The sequence below is a fragment of the Phocoena phocoena genome, chromosome 16 (genome assembly GCF_963924675.1).
Source record: "Phocoena phocoena chromosome 16, mPhoPho1.1, whole genome shotgun sequence".
NCBI lineage: Eukaryota > Metazoa > Chordata > Mammalia > Artiodactyla > Phocoenidae > Phocoena > Phocoena phocoena.
Genome location: NC_089234.1, coordinates 38,733,753 through 38,751,818, shown reverse-complemented (window position 1 = coordinate 38,751,818; position 18,066 = coordinate 38,733,753). Strand labels below are relative to the sequence as shown.

The 18,066-nt window shown below is 39.3% G+C and overlaps 1 protein-coding gene across 1 annotated transcript in view; it reads right to left on the bottom strand.

Moving 5' to 3' along the window:
* Nucleotides 1–18,066, bottom strand: part of ASAH2 (N-acylsphingosine amidohydrolase 2) — a 108,649-nt gene that overhangs the window by 61,769 nt on the left and 28,814 nt on the right. The window contains exons 7-11 of the mRNA XM_065893907.1: nucleotides 17,298–17,418; nucleotides 15,176–15,301; nucleotides 10,984–11,070; nucleotides 8,725–8,829; nucleotides 8,508–8,589 (exon numbers count right to left, since the gene is read on the bottom strand). Of these exons, the coding sequence (XP_065749979.1) occupies nucleotides 8,508–8,589; nucleotides 8,725–8,829; nucleotides 10,984–11,070; nucleotides 15,176–15,301; nucleotides 17,298–17,418 (521 nt within the window). The remainder of the gene's footprint in view (nucleotides 1–8,507; nucleotides 8,590–8,724; nucleotides 8,830–10,983; nucleotides 11,071–15,175; nucleotides 15,302–17,297; nucleotides 17,419–18,066) is intronic.

The window sequence follows — 18,066 nt, the reverse complement described above, 5'->3', positions numbered from 1 at the left end:
AAGAGCCAAACAAATTCTGGAGCTGAAGAATGCAATGAATGAAATGAACAATGCAGTAGAGAGCATCAACAGCAGATTTGATCAAGCAGAAGAAACAATCTGTGAACTCAAAACAAGTCATTAGGAACTATTCAATTAAAGTGAAAAAAAATGAAAAAGAATGAAGAAAGCCTACATGAATTATGAGACACAAAATGCCAAAGGGAGTTCTCCAAGCTGAAATGCAAGGATGCTAATAGCCCATAAAAGATATGAAAGAACAGGTATACCTCATTTTCTTGCACTTTGCTGATATTGTGTTTTTCTGTTTGTTTGTTTGGGGTTTTGTTTACAAATTGGGGGTTTGTGGTAACCCTGCATTAAGCAAGTTGATCAGTGCCATTTTTCCAACAGCAATTGCTAACTTCATGACGTCGCGTCACATTTTAGTAATCCTCACTAGATTTCAAACTTTTTCATCGTTATATTTCTTACGGTGATCTCTGATCAGTGATCTTTGATGTTACTACTGTAATAGTTTGGCAGCACTACAAACCACATCCATCTAAGACAGAAAACTTAATTGATAAATGTATGCGTTCTGACTGCTCCACTGACTGGCTGTCCCTCCATCTCTCTTCCTCTCCTTAGGCCTCCCTATTCCCTGAGACACAACAATATTGAAATTAGGCCAATTAATAACCCTACAATGGCCTCTGTGTATTCAAGTGGAAGGAAGAGTCGCACATCTCTCATTTTAAATCAAAAGCTAGACATGATTAAGCTTAGTGAGGAAGACATGTTGAAAGCCGTGATATGAAAAAAGCTAGATCTCTTGCACCAAATAGTCAGCCAAATTGTGAATGCAAAGGAAAGTTCTTGAAGGAAATTAAAAGTGCTATTCCAGCGAACACACAAATAAGAAAGTGAAACAGCCTTATTACTGATATGGAGAATGTTTTAATCGTCTGGAGAGAAGAGCAAACCAGCCACAACATTCCCTTATGCCAAAGCCTAATTCAGGGCAAGGCCCTAAATTTCTTCAATTCTATGAAGGCTGAGAGAGGTGAGGAAGCTGCAAAAGAAAACTCTGAAGGTAGTAGAGGTTGGTTTATGAGCTTTAGGGAAAGAAGCCATCTCCATAACATAAAGGTTCAAGGTGAAGCAGCAAGTGCTAATGTAAAAGCTGAGGAAAGTTAGCCAGAAGAATAAGCCAAGATAATGAATGAAGGTGGTTACACTAAAAAACAGATTTTCAACGTAGGCAAGACAATCTTCTTTTGGAATAAGATGCCATCTTGGACTTTCTTAGCTAGAGAGGAGAAGTCGACGTCAGGCTTACTCTCTTGTTAGGGATAAACATAGCTGGTCACTTTAAGCTGAAACCAATGCTCATTTACCATTTTGAAAATCCTAGGGCTTTTAAGAATTGTGCTAAATCTACTCTGCCTGTGCTCTATAAATGGAACAACAAAGCCTATATGACAGCATGTCTGTTGACAAGATGGTTTACTAAATATTTAAACACCACTGTCGAGATCTACTGCTCAGGAAAAGATTCCCTTCAAAATATTAGTGCTTGGGCTTCCCTGGTGGTGCAGTGGTTGAGAGTCCACCTGCCGATGCAGGAGATGCGGGTTCGTGCCCCGGCCCGGGAAGATCCCACATGCTGCGGAGCGGCAGGACCCGTGAGCCATGGCCGCTGAGCCTGCGTGTCTGGAGCCTGTGCTCCGCAACGGGAGAGGCCACAACAGTGAGAGGCCCGCGTACCGCAAATAAACAAAACAAAACAAACAAACAAAATATTACTGCTCACTGACAATGCACAAGTCACCCAAGAGCTCTGAAGAAGATGTACAAGATTAATGTTGTTTTCATGCTTGCTAACACAATACCCGTTCTGAAGCCTGTGGATCAAGGAGTACTTTTGACTTTCAAGTCTTATTATTTAAGAAATACACTTCATAAGGTTATAGCTGCCATGGACAGTGATTCCTCTGATGGATCTTGGAAAAGTCAATGGGAAACTTCCTGGAAAGGATTAACCATTCTAGATGCCATTAAGAACATTCATGGTTCATGGAAAGAGGGCAAAATATCAACATTAACAAGGGCTTGGAAAAAGTTATTTCAGCTCTCATGGATGACTTTGAGGGGTTCAAGACTTCAGTTGAGGAAGTAACTGAAGAGGTGGTGAGAACAGCAAGAGAACTAGAATTAAAAGCAAAGCCTAAAGATGTGGCTTAACTGCTGCAATCTCATGATGATAACTTTCACAAATGAGGAGTTGCTGCTTATGAATGAGCAAAGAAAGTGATTTCTTAAGGTGGAATCTTCTGGTGAAGATGCTCTGAAGACCACTGAAATGACAACAAAGGATTTAGAATGTCATGCAAACTTAGTTGATAAAGCTGTGGCAGGGTTTGACAGAACTGACTCCAATTTTGCAAGAAGTTCCATTGTGGGTAAAGTACTATAAAATGCATTGCATGCTACAGAGAAATCACTTGTGAAAGAGTCAATCAATGCAGAAAACTTCATCATTGTCTTATTTTAAGAAATTGCCACAGTCACCACAACCTTCATCGACCACCACCCTGATCAGTCAGCAGCCATCAACATCAAGGCAAGACCCTCCACCAGCAAAAAGATGATGATTATGACTCCTTGAAAACTCTGCTGATGGTTACCATTTTTAGCAATAAATGTATTTTTTATTAAGGAATGTACATTTTTAAGACATAATGTTATCACACACTTAATAGACTAACAGTATAATGTAAACATAACTTTTATAAGCACTGGGAAATAAATAACAATATAATAATAGTAGGGAACATCAATGGCCCACTTTCAAAAGTGGTTAGATCATCCACACAGAAAATCAACAAGGAAACATTGGATTTGAATCGTATCTTAGACCAACTGGACCTAAAAGACACGTATGGAACATTCTACCCAACAACAGTAGAAAACACATTCTTCTCAAGTGTGCATGAAACATTCTCCAGTATTGATCACGTAGGGTCACAAAAGAAGCCTCAGCAAATTTAGAAGATTGAAATCATACCAACTATCTTTTCTGACCACAAAGACCTGAAACTAGAAATCAGTAACAGGAAAACTGGAAAATTCACAGATATGTGAAGATTAAAAAACATGCTCCTGAACAACTAATGGGTCAAAGAAATCAAAATGAAATCAAAAACACCTCAAAACAAACAAAACAAAAATGGAAATACAATATACCAAAAACTTACTGTATAGAGAACTTATACTTACTGTATAAGTTCTGGGAGTGGAGTTTATTGTGATAAACCCCTACATTAAGAACGAAGAAAGATCTCAAAAAAACAACCTAACTTTACACCTCAAGGAACTAGAAAAAGAAAAAACTAAGCACAAAGTTAACAGAGGAAAAGAAATAACAAAGATCAGAGTAGAAATAAATGGAATAGAGACCAGAAAAACAATAGAAAAAACCCACAAAATGAAGAGCTGGTTTTTGAAAACACAAAATTGACAAACCTTTAGTTAGATTAACTGAGGAAAAAAAGACAGAAGCCTCAAAATTTTCAAAAAATTAGAAATGAAAGGTAAGACATTACAAATGACACCTCAGAAATACAAAAGGATGACTATAAGCAATTATACACCACCAAGTTGGATAACCTAGAAGAAATGGGTAAATTCCTAGAAACATACAAACTGACAAGACTAAATCATGAATAAATAGAAAAATTTGAGCAGACTAATAATGCGTAAGAAGATTGAATCAGTAATCAGAAACCTCCTAACAAAAAAAGACTAGGATCAGATGGTTTTACTGGTGAATTCAACCAAACATTTACGGAAGAATTAATGCCAGTCCTTCTCAGCTCTTCTCAAAAATTGAGGAGGAGGGAATACTCCCAAATTTGCTTTATGATGCGAACATTACCCTGATACCAAAGCCATATAAGGGCACTATGAGAAAAAAAAAAAAAAAAGGCCAATATCTCTGATGAATATAGAAGCCAAAATCCCAAGCAAAATACCAGCAAACTGAATCCAATAGCACATTAAAATGATCATGCACCATGATCAATGGGATTTATTCCTGGGATGCAAGAATGGTTCAAAAAGTGTGAATAAATAAATGTGATATACCACATTAATAGCATAGGAGAGTTTTCTCTGTGCCCTAAATAGATAGGAAAACATCCATGTTCAAGGATCAGAAGACTTAAAGTTGTTAAGATTACAGAGCTCCTCAATTTAATCTACAGATTCAACACAATTCCCATCAGAATCTCAGCTGACTTCTTTGTAGAAGTTGACAAACTGATTCTAAAATTTAAATAGAATTGCAAAGGACTCAGAATAGCAAAAACAATCTTGAAAAAGGAGAACAAAGTAGGAGGACTCATATATCCTGGTTTCAAAACTTACTACACAGCAGTAGTAATCAAGAAAGAGTGATACGAACCATGGAATACTACTTAGCTATAAAAAAGGAGGAATGATTTTTCTTTTTTAAAAGGGTGATACTAGCACAAAAAATAAACACAGATCAATGGAATAGAATTGGGAATCCAGAAATAAGACCATGAATCTATGGTCAACTGATTTTCAATGAGTGTGCCAAGCCCATTCAATGGGTTTAAAAAAATAGCCTTTCAACAAATGGTGCTGTAATAACTGGATAGCCACAAGGAAAAGAATGAACGTGGATTGTTACCTCACACCATATATAAAAGCTAACTCAAAATAGCTCAAAGATCTAAATATAAGAGCTAAAACCATAAAACTTCTAGAAGAAAACAGGGGTAGGTTTTCATGACATCAAATTTAGCAAAGGATACTTAGATATGACACCAAAAGCATGAGATACAAAAGCAAGAATAGACCATTTTGATTTCATCAAAATTAAAACTTTTTGTGCTTAAAAGGACACAATGAAGAAGGTGGAAACACAACCCACAGTAGGGAGATCAGCCAAAATGGTGGAGTAGAAAGACCATGAGCTCACCTCCTCTCATGGCCACACCAAAATAACAACTATTTACAGACCACGTATTGATGGAAAAGACCAGAACCTACCATAAAAGATCTTCTATAACTAAAGATATAAAGAAGGAACCACAGTGAGATAGGTAGTCAAGACCCATACCCTCTGGGAAACCAACAGGAAAATAATTACAATTTCAGAGCATCTCCCCAAGGAGTAAAGGTATTGAGCCCCACATCAGTGTCCCCAGCCCAGCATTCCTCTGCCAGGAAGATGAGCCACTAGAACTTTTGGCTTTGAAGGCCAGTGGGGCTTACTTGCGGGAGACCCAGAGAGCTGTGGGAAATGGAGATTCTACTAATAAAGCGTGCACACAAAAATCTCACATGTTCCGAGACCCAGCTCAGAAACAATAATTTGAAAGGAGCCTGGGTTAGACCTACCTGCTAATCTTGGAGAGTCTCCCAGAGAGACAGGGGTCAATTGGAGCTCACAGACGCTGGTGGCAGCCATTTTTAGGAGCTCATTCTACCACATACTATTTTGGATCCTCCCCCCAGCTTATTAGCTCCAGGACCCAGCTGTGCCCATGCCCACCAACCCACAGGCACCAGTACTAGGACATTTCAGCCCAAGTAACTAACTGGGTGGGGACACAGTCCCACCCACCAGTAGACAAGGTGCCTTAAGACACCCCCTGAACCCACAGCCACCCCTGGACACAACCCTGCCCACCAGAGGATGTAGGATCTGGCCGCACACACCAGTGAGGTGGACACCAGCCTCAGGACAATGGTACCGCTGCAGCCTGCAGACCCAGCCCACCCATCAGCAGACCAGCAGCAGCTCTGGGACTAGCTGGGCTCTGACCCTGCCCACCAGCAAGCCAACACGAGCTTTAGGACATCCTGGACTCTGCAGCCAGCCATGTCAAGAACCAGCCTCACCCACCAGCAGTCTGACACCAGCTCTGGGACCCTGGGCTCTGTAGCCAGACCCCAGGACTCAGATCTTCCTGCCAGTGGGCTGGCATTAGCCCCAGGACCTAGCTTCACCCACCAGTGTGAAGACACCAGCCCAGGATCTCCTTGACTCCAGCTCTGCCCACCAGTGAGCTAGCAGTAGCCCAGGGGCCACCTGTGGGTCTGCAGCCAGCTGCCTCATGACCCAGCCCCACCAAGCAGTGGCCAGCAGCCTCTGCACAAGGCAGGGCCTGGCAACCAACCAGACCCGTGGCGGGTGGTAGAGCCAAGCCTACGAGACCACCCACAGTAGTCAGCCCACCACAACAGAAGGACCCAAGCAGCCCAGCTAGCGGGCATCCCTAGAGCATATATGGGACCCATAAGGAACTCTTTCAACTCAGTAATGAGAAGACAAGTAGCCCAATTTAAAAATAAGAAAAATATATGAGTAGACATTTCTCCAAGGAAGAAACACAATGGCCAATAAACATGAAAAGATTTTCAGTATCACTAATCTTCAGGGAAATGCAAATCAAAGCCATAATGAGATACCACTCCACACCCAGGGGGTTGCTAGAATCAAAAAGGAAGATAAAAACAAGTATTGGTGAGGATGTAGAAAAAATCAGAATCTTCAGAACTACTGATGAGAATGTAAAATTGTGCAACAATTTGGAAATAGTCTGGTAGTTCCTCAAATTATTAAACATAGAGTTACCATATGATCCAGCAATTCTACTTCTAAGCATATACCAAAGAGGAGAGATGAAATCATATGCTCACACAAAAGCCTGGACATGAATATTTATAGCAGCATTATTCCTAATAGTCCAAAAGTGGAACAACCCAAATGTCCATCAACTGAGGAATGCATAAACAAAATCTGGTAAAACCATACAGTGGAATATTATTCAGTCATAATATAACATAAATGAACTTATCTACAAAACAAAAACAGACTCATGGACATAGAGAACAAAATTTGTGGTTGCCAAGGGGGAGGGAGGGTGGGGGAGGGATGGACTGGGAATTTGGGATTAGCAGATGCAAACTATTATACAAAGAATGGATAAACAACAAGGTCCTACTGTATAGCACAGGGAATTATATTCAATATCCTGTAATAAATCACAATGGAAAAGAATATGAAAAAGAATGTATGATATGTATAAATGAATCACTTTGCTGTTCAGCAGAAATTAACACAACGTTGAAATCAACTATACTTCAATAAAACAATTTTTTAAAAAGAAAAAAAAGTAATGAAATACTAATCCATGTTACAACTTGGATGAACCTTGAAAACATGATGCTAAGTGAAAGAAGCCAATGCAAAAAGTCACATTTTTTTTTTTTTACAATTCCATTTATATGAAATGCCCAGAAGAGGAAAATATAGAGATAGAGAGATTAGTGGTTGCTTAGGTCTGGGAGAGACGGAGACTGTGTTGTAATAGCTAAAGAGTACAGGGTTTCTTTCTGAGGGGATGAAAATGCTCTAAAATTGACTGTGGTGATGGTTGCACATATCTGTGAATATACCAAAAAACCACTGAATTATACATTTTAAATGGGTAAATTTTATGTTTTGTGAATTATATCTCAATAAACCTGTTAAAAATTATTTATTTTAGAACAGTAGACCAAACTAGATGAAATATTACCAGGAAAGATGATGCCAACTATATCACATTACAACTGTATTTATTAATTTAACTAATGGCTCCAAAATATATATATATATATATATATATATATACAAAAGACAAGAATGAAATAAGCCAAAATATTACCTGTAGGTGCTACTCTTCAATTTTTTTTTAACTTTCTCTACTTGCCAGTGCATGTTATCACAGTGATAATCAGGATAAAAGTATAAAACCTATAATAATCAGTTATAAATTCATGGAAATACACAAAGGAAGAACACCCAGGACCACATGCATTAGGTTCCTAAAAGCTTCTGTTCTGAGGAATCTGGGCTCCAATAAAGGAATCTGGGAAAGAGACACTAACAACCAGATGGAAGGGCCAACTCATACTGTCGAAGTTACACTGACACTCCCGCTCTGCACCACTCCAACTCCACCCCAGGCTCCAGCCCAATTTAAAACTATTCTTTTTTTTTTTTTTTTTTTTGCGGTACGCGGGCCTCTCACTGCCGTGGCCTCTCCCGTTGCGGAGCACAGGCTCCAGACGCGCAGGCTCAGCGGCCACGGCTCATGGGCCCAGCCGCTCCGCGGCGTGTGGGATCCTCCCAGACGGGGGCAGGAACCCGTGTACCCTGCATCGGCAGGTGGACTCTCAATCACTGCGCCACCAGGGAAGCCCTAAAACTATTCTTTCATAGATTGAAATGCAAAGAGAATCTCTGATTCTACCTGAATCAGTGGAAAGCTAAATTATGAAAGATACCTACCCCTGAGAAATCATGTACAAACCTGGAAAGCCTGCATACTCCCAAATTTAAAAAATAAAAATAGTAAATGTATTGGTTACATTAAACCTTGTTAGGGAACAGAACCCTGAAGTTCAGAACCTGGAACTATAAATCACATCAGACTGCACCTCACCCTGCGTAAAATTGAGGGTTCCAAATCCGTCAATCGTGCCAGCTGCAAAACTGTAGCCCAAGGCTGGTTTACATGTTTTTGCCTAAAGGAAAAAATTTTAAAAACAAAACAAAAATGAAACATAAACAGAAAAAGACACAGAAGTTGAACTTCGATAATGAGATCAGCCCAGAACTTTACCCTTGTGGCATAATCAGTGTGACTCAGTGACACTTACTGTGTGTGTAGAATTGAGCCAGACGGTGACGTCCGTCATATTCACCCACTGATGAGCTGAAGCCAGTGGCCCAGTTACCTCCTGAGAGGCGGAGGCATACAGTTCCTAGAAAACACACAGCCTTACCATTAAAAGCAAAAAAGCTAAAATGAATACCAGCAACCGTACCTAAGAAGTGCCAATTTGGAAAAGAGTCGTTCAGTCAAGTTTTGTTTTGCTGTCTGATTAGACAGAGCATGCGCATCTCTCCACCAAACCCCCTGTAGCTTCCCAGAAACTTGAAGGCCCTGAGACCATTGATCTGTGTCTATTTCCCACAAATATGAAATTCCAGTGATGCAGGCTATGGTACAAATGCTCCAATCTCACTAGAAAGACAGCCAAGAAAATTTAAGGTTAGGAGTAGGTGGGCCAAATTACCTTCTTTGGCAGAACAAGGGTGCCTCCATGGGGATTCTCATGGAGTTTTCCCTCTCACAGTCCTTGAGTCCTCTGGCAGGGCTGGTGCCAAAGCGGGGCTTGAAAGTCTTCAGGACCCACTTCATCTGCATCTGTTCCCCCACCCACTGTTCACCTTTGGATATTCTTTTTTTTTCCAGTATGGTCAATTGATGCTTTTTTAATCTTAGGGGCAATGTGAGTCAAAATATATTTAGGAAGGTTTGTTTGTATTGATCTGTATCATACAGTAGAGGCAAACCCTGCTTCAGCACCAATGCCTTTGCCTGACACCTAACTCATTTCTACTCTATTGCCATGTCAGTTTCCACAGCCACATGGGAACGCTCAAGTTGTCAGTAACACCAGCTGCACCCTGCTCTCCTCGTTAAGAGGGAAGTTGTGCCTTGCTGAGAAGAGAATCCAGAATGTGGGACAAATCTCTATGTAGACTGGGCTCAGAATGGTAACAAAATTTCTGACGCCAGATTGTGTTGGGGTGCACACCCTAAATAGAATCTGTTAATTTAGAACAATCCACTGATAATACCACAGTAATTAAAAAGAAACTGCAGCAATTAGGTTGGCTGGTGTCTGATGATTTTAAGGTGTTTTTGTTCTTCCTTAATTGCTCCTGAAACATTTTAGAACCCTTGAGACAAAATATTTACACACACACCCTCTCTCAAGCCCATGCTCACTACAGGTATGGGTAAGCTATAAAAACGAAGAGATTTAACTATGTTTGTCAGAGATGGCTCAGCCCAAAGCTGTCTTTTGTTTTTTCCATCAGAAATGTCTCCATAGGAGCTGACACAAAATATGTAAGCAAAATGGAAGATAAAATTTAGAAGAGGAAGGAGGGTAGAGTAACTTGTAGTAAGCTCAGTGGAGACCAGATTCTCTCTTCATCAAAAAATCTTTTAAAAAGAAAGGAAAATGTAAGATGGATGATCTTTCCATATCAAAAAAGACCAGGGACTAATTTGAATCCAAATTGCAAGAATTGGCAGTGGTGCCACTCAGCTTTACCTTGTCACCGAAGGAAAAGTTAAGAAATGGTAGGGCTTCCCTGGTGGTGCAGTGGTTAAGAATCCTCCTGCCAATGCAGGGGACACGAGTTCAAGCCCTAGTCCGGGAAGATCCCACATGCCGCAGAGCAACTAAGCCCGTGCTCCACAACTACTGAGCCTGCACTCTAGAGCCCGCAAGCCACAACTACTGAGCCCGTGTGCCACAACTACTGAAGCCCGCGCGGCTAGAGTCAGTGCTCCACAAGAGAAGCCACCGCAGTGAGAACCCTGCAACGCAACGAACAGTAGCCCCCGCTCGCTGCAACTAGAGAAAGCCTGCGCACAGCAACGAAGACCTAATGCAGACAAAAATTAATTAATTAATTTTTTTTTTTTTTTAAAGAAAGAAATGGTCAGGTGACTTGGCAGGCCAAGGTCTGAGAGACTTCTGAGAATTTGGGTCAGTCTGGTTATATCTGGTCATACCACATGAATTGAAAACTTTACAGTCTATCATCCAACCACCTGAAGCAAGCATTCTGGCTGAAAGAGAATATTTCCTGATTACTTTCTTTTAAATGTACTTCCCATAAGAAGCCAGACACAAGCAGTCACAGAGAGGTTCCTGTGTGGTTTGTGAAAACAACCTTCCTGGTTGACAATAAACAGCATTCAGTCTTCCAGACTCCTTGCTGCAGCTTAAGCTCCTGCTGTCTTCCTTACAATTACGGGCTTCCTGATGAACAATGTCAGTGGATTTTAAGGCATAATTTTGAATGAAGATGAAAGAAGCAGGCCCACAGCTTACCTTTGCTTTCTGATATATTATCCGTCCTATGATTTGTGTGCTGTCAAGCATATCCTGCCCAGGTCCCATAGCAATGCACATGCTAGGCTGGAACAAAATGACACAAGATGTGTTCTTAGTGAAATAAGCGATTCTTTTAGGGAATGGAAAATGACAGGTGAATCTAAGCAAATAGATTTTTTTAAAGCCACATTCCAGCATTTCTTTTCAGGTGTTCTCTTAATTTACAGATTATGAGAATCAAAATCATTCACGGAATTAGAGCAATGAATGTTGCTAGAAATCCTCTATTCTAGAAACTTACTTTTAAAAATAAGGAAACTGAGGCTCAGGTGGGTTAGATTCACTGAAGATTATACAGGTAGCTAATATCTGAGCTACTACCTAAAGCCAGGTCTTTCCATTTGCAGCACATCTTTCTCTTTGCTGGTTCCTGCCTATGGCACTTGTTCATGATTGCCTTCAATTGAAACTCAGTTAAAACTATATTGGAACAACTAGCTGACCCTCTGGAAAAAAAAATCAGTAAATACATCTGGCTCTATATTTTACTTCTTAAACGAGAAAAATTTGCGAATGATCGGATACTTAAATATTATAAATGGCACCCAAGATGTATTAAAAGAAAATATGGATGAATATATTCTAAAGTCTAACGATGTGAAAGGCCCTTCCAAAAATTATATGGAACACAGTTTGACAGTTTAAACATCCATACTGGGGGGAAAAACATAAGTAAGACTGAAAGATAACTGATAAATGGGGTGTTGAGGGATGAGTTTGCAGTTTATGACAAACTAAGACTTTAATATATCAGGAGCTTTAAAAAGTCAGCAAGAAAAAAAATACCCTTATTAATACATTTTGATTCATTCATATTGAGTTGGGTATTCTCTTATTTGTAGTAAAACTCATCACATTGTATACCTTAAACTTAGACAGTGTTGGATGTCAATATATCCCAATAAAGCTGGAAAAAAAAAAAAAGCATCCTAATGGATAACACCATGGATGCAGATGAAATAGGTAATTCACACACACACACAAAATGTAAATGTAAATGGCCATTCAACGTTATAATAGGTTCAATCTTAATGAATTTAAACTACTAAATTTAAACTACGAAGAGAGAACTCTTCACATTTGTGCTAGAAAAAACTGAAAGATTGACAAACCTGCTGGAGGAGTTTGGGGAAAGTGTCACTCATGCACTGTGGGTAGAAACGTGATTGAGAGTATTTGAGCAATGTGTAGAGTATATTAGAGGTGCTTTGAAAAAAAAGAACAAACTCACTTTTAAGAATTTGTCCTAAGGTGAAACTCACACATGTGAAAAAATATATGACAAGCATAGTGACCATAGCATGCTTATATGAAGGAAGAAAATAAGAAGGGAGAGACTGTGCGAGGAGAAAAGCAGGAAAGGAGAGAAAATACTCATCAGTAGGGGATTGGTTAACCAAATTATGGTACTTAAAAATAAAGATTACGAAGTTAGTTTAAATAATGTTTTAAAGTATATTTACTGGAAATAAGGAAGCAGGGTATAGAACAGCATTACAATATGATCCCATCTATGTAAAATTGTACATATATATGTGTACAGGTGCATAAAAAGTTGTCTGGGGGCTTCCCTGGTGGTGCAGTGGTTGAGAATCTGCCTGCTAATGCAGGGGACACGGGTTTGAGCCCTGGTCTGGGAGGATCCCACATGCCGCGGAGCGGCTAGGCCCGTGAGCCACAACTACTGAGCCTGCGCATCTGGAGCCTGTGCTCCACAGCAAGAGAGGCCGCGATAGTGAGAGGCCCGCACACCGGATGAAGAGTGGCCCCCGCTTGCCACAGCTAGAGAAAGCCCTCGCACTGAAACGAAGACCCAACACAGCAAAAATAAATAAATTAATAAATAAACTCCTACCCCCAACATCTTCTTTGAAAAAAAAAAAAGTTGTCTGGAAGGACGTTTATTAAAATTTTCACAGGTTAATTGTGGGATTAAGGGGTACTCCTTTACATAAGTTTCATTTTCTGAACTTTTCAATATTGTGTATTTTTTTTTTTTTTTTTTTTTTGCGGTACGCGGGCCTCTCACTGCTGTGGCCTCTCCCATTGCGGAGCACAGGCTCCAGACGCGCAGGCTCAGTGGCCATGGCTCACGGGCCCAGCAGCTCCACGGCATGTGGGATCTTCCCGGACCGGGGCACGAACCCGTGTCCCCTGCATCGGCAGGCGGACTCTCAACCACTCTGCCACCAGGGAAGCCCTGTGTGTATTTTTAACAAAGATATATCATTTTTCTAAAAATCATTAAAGCTATTTTCTAAATTAAAAAACTTTTTAAAGAAACCACATTAAAGCAGAAGACACGGCAACATTTGTCCATTTCCCTCTTTCTTTTTCTCAAGCGTCTTCTGATTTTGTTCAGAAAGCCATCCCTCTCCTTGCAGTGATCCCATTCCTCATTCCAAATAAGTCTAAGGCAATCATGGAAATTCCCTAGGCTTTGCCAAAGATTGGTCTGGAGCCCAGCTTAAGCCAATCAACACATACCATTTCTCCAGCAACTGTTTTGGTCCAGGGATGGACATGTGACATAAATTGACAGTCAGACTAAAGAGAATTCTTATTCCGTGGTTGGAAGAGAGGCTCGCTCTCTCTCCTACTGGGTATGAGAGAAAAAAGCACACACCTTCCTCACTGATGACTGACATCTTGCAGACATGAGGGAAGCTAATCCAACACGAAGGGAAAGGAAGAGAAACTGAATTGTGTTGTGGAAGGGGGTATGATTTTGCTGTAATTTTTTCTGATTATAAAGTAAAATAGACTTATTGTAGAAAAAGTATTAAAAAGTATAAATAGAATTAAAATAATGAACAAAAAATAAATAGAAAACTGCCTATACTAGTGCCCAAAAGAGCAAATCGTGGTTAACAAATCAGTGTGTTTCATTTTGTCTTTTTACTATGATACATTTATTCTCAAAACTGCAGTCATGATGAATATGCAACACTAAACCCTGAGTTCCCTAGTATTATGAGCTCTTTCCCACATTAAGTATTCCAACATAAGACATGAAGGTGATGCATAATATTCTATTGCAAATAAGTATTATAATTTATTTAACCATTTCATCTGTGAATTTTGGAATTTAACAAGTAATCCTCAAATCTAATGTGAATTAATGATGTGTAAAAATTTTGGAAGTGAATGGTAACAAAGACTTTTTTTCATTGTAGTATAGTTGATTTACCATGTTATGTTAGTTTCTGGTGTATGAAGACCTTCTACATAAAAATAATAATATACAATGGAAAAGTATAATTGTTAAAACTATATTTCTCATTGAGTGGGGTTGACTGGGATGAAATAAATAGCCCAGGAGTAGTGTTTAATAAAAGCAATATGGCAGGTGGAATACTGTATAAACACAAAGAATAAGAACCCAGAAGCTAGAATCTGCTGCTCATGTCAATGTTGCAAACATCTAAATGAAGATGGGAGGACAGCCTTACTCGCTACCTTTAAAACTTATCACATAGAATTGTATATAGTCATAAAGAGATTTTTTTAAGACAAATTAGGTAGAAAACTCAAATCCTATACCAATAAAAAAATCAGTAAGTTATAGAATGTTGTTCATGAACACATAAACATATGAAGAGGTGTGAGAGTGGTAACTTTGGGGAAAGGGAGAGGGTAGAGGGGAAGGAGGTGAACAGGGACTTTCACTTTTTACTGCTCTTCATGCTTCCCATGTGGTTTGAGTTTTTACACCAAGATTGTTTTGTTTGTAATTTATAAGAAAGGAAAAAGAATTCTGACCTTGTATTTTTAGAAAACCCTATAGACTTTATAATCACTGAGAAATGTCTCAGGCAGGCAGTTTTTGTACTAAATTGTGACTTCAGAAATGCCAAGGAAAAATGTTTCAGGCTGTCCAATTTTGGGGAAGGATATTTAATCTCTGATATTTACTAAATTGTCTTACCATTCAAAAAATTTAACAATCAAATGGAAAACTACAATTTTACTCAATCACAATTTAGTGGGTGCTTTTGAGAAGAGCAAATGCTAGCAGTAAGTAGGTCAGAGTATAGTTGAGGAGAACATAATTGTACATGAATGTTGAATAGTTAAACATAAAATGTACTTGAGATGCAAAAACAGATTTCACGTCATTATTACCTACCCCACCAATGGGACAAGTGCTATTGGCATTATCACAAGACTCTCCCGTGTTGATGCAGTGCGGGCCAAGAATATTGGGGGACACATCTCCCAGGTTCGATGAAGCAAAAGCTGCTACATACGGTCCCTGCCAAAAGAAACATCCAGTTGCCGTTTATTCTTTCTTTCTTTTTTTTTAATTTCAGGGCCAAGCAAGGAGAACAGGCAGCTCCTGCTCAAAAGACCCAAACTCCCCAATGGCTTTCAGGGGAGCATTTTTAAAGGCAACATTTGGGGGTGAAGGCTGCAGGATTCATGACTTTCTTCTCGCTGATATGTCGTGAAGTAGCAGTGTGGTGTTTTAGGAACCTTAATCATCAACTTTCTGGTTCCAAACAGTCTGGGGTCTAGCGCTTGTGCGCAGCAGGTAGTCGCCATCCTCCACCTGAGTCGGGGTCTCAGTTCCTGTAGAACAACTGGTTTCAGGACTTAATGAAGCTCAGGTTCTTGATGTCTCATTGCAGAAAGAATTCAGTGAGAGACAAAGTGATAGGTAAGAAGTGGATTTATTTAGAGAGAAACACACTCCACAGACAGAGTGTGGGCCATCTCCGAAGGTGAGAAAGGCCTATTCTTTGTTATTTACCACAATGAGTTCATTAAAAAGGCAAACATTCAACCCACTCTGGTGAACTATTCAAAATCATTTGCATACGACAAAAGGAGGATGTACAATATTCTGAGAGAATTTTTTATTTCTGAAAAGGCTCACATTGCCATCAGCATACGTGTTATTACTCGTGATATTCCAGTTATCAATAAAGCTACTTCAAGTAGGAGAGTTTCAAATTTCTGTCTCAAACAGCAACATTTTGACAAGAAATACAGTGTGCAACGAGTTATAAAATACTGACCCATCAATCTAGTGTCTGGTGTTGTACCTGGAGCTCAGATAACCATTTTCCCTTTAAAAATAAATAGCTTATTGGCTTAAAAAGTGAAGAGCCAATCCGGATTTTTCTGTTGCACAACTGAACCTAAATATAGCCTCCACCACCCAGACGTGCCCTCTGTGTATATTTTCTCTATCTCTTCAACCTGAAATAACAACACAAAACCTTTTAGAGTAGGGCAAGACCTTAACCTCAACCAACTGGACTACAATTCTACCTTAAATTCTTAAATTTTCTTAGGGAAAGAGATAATCAAGTATAGGAGATTATGTGTCTTTTTTTATACTAAAAAGATAATGGGAAACTCCTTTCTTTTCCCTAAAACACAGGCTAAAATGAAAAAAAATAGAGATTTGTCAACAAAGGAGCTAAAAAATCAGACCAGATGTTCATGGGCTAATATTCCCATAACATCGCACAGAAAAACCTGAACGAACTTTTTGGCCAACACAATACCTTTGTAACAGAACACTTACTCTAGGCGAGGGCCTGGGGTTCTCATCCCATCATATATTCTTCTGCAATTGGGGGTTAGATGCTGGGGTCAAGCAGAGCAGGGTCCTTCCTCTCCAAATATCTGCAGTCAGTAATTTACACAAAGCTGACGAGTTTCCTGGAGTACATGGACTGGGTTCCTGGACACCCCCAACTCTGATCCCATCACTCACTACATTTCAGAGTTACAAAGACAACTCTAATGGATTAGGGTTGTCTCTGACTTAGGCCATATTGCAGGAAAGTAGAAATTCCTTGAAAGGAAATTAAGAGGGAAGTCTGGACCACAGAAAAGGACTCATTCCCTGTCCTCATTCAGATTCCTATACCATTAAGAAGGTGCTTAATAATTTTATATCTCTGAAAACAAGAGATATAAACACAACACAGCTTATCATATTTCCAAGTTAATCAAAAATTATATATGGCAAAAGTTATTATATATTAATTTGCCCTTCCTTATCCAACTAATTGTAACTTTATGAAATCATCACATCAGTAGTATTTGACACAAAGCTAACGGTCATTTAAAATTTTTCTTAGGGAGGATGGAGAATTCTTTCTATCCAAGCATGTCAGTATGTGGCATCCATGATGACACCTTCCTCTGAAGATTTGAATCAGCTATTCTGAACACTGAATGAATGATGATACTCAATGAATTAAGATGAAGCTTTCAATGCCATAAATTCTCACCTCTCCAGGTAGATATCCTTTGTTCTTCTCTTGCTCAAAAAGGTAAGAGGCATAGCCCACATTGTCACTGTTTACAAGATGATTGCTATTGTTCATGCTGACTGGGTGGATGGCAAACCAGCTGTAAAAGAACAGGCAGCCCTAAGTTAATGAAGAGAACCAGGTAACTGGGGTGAAAAATGATGACTGGGAGCTTAAGGTTTCTCCAGCTGTAAAAAAAAAAAAAATTCTTTTGATGATAGGCATTCTATCAAAACATTTAGGTTCTTTCATTGTTAATGAAACTTAAATTACTAATAATATACTCAAGAAGTCTGACCACTTACTTAGATTTAAAATATTTCATCATTGTCATCTTCATCATAAGCTTTTAACAAGAGCCAATACTGGTTAGTTACCAGGTGATATACGTAAAGAATTGTATCGACATAGACTTTATCCTTCAAGACAGGTACACACATAATTATGCAAATCAATCCTATCCAATTCAGTAGACATTTACTGAGAGTCAGCTGTGTGCCGAGCACTGAATAAATTGCAATTTACTCTAGAATCTTGAAGAAGACAAAGATGTAAACAAATGGCTTTGATACAGTGTGACAAATGTTATAAATAAGGAGGCATAAAGTGTTTGAGGACCACAGATGACTAGCAATTAATTCTTAAACACATTCCAGAGAGAAAGAACAGCAGAGTAAATGCACAGGAGTGTGAAAGAGGATGTTATGCATAATTCAGTATATCCTTATGCATAGTAATACCTTGTTTA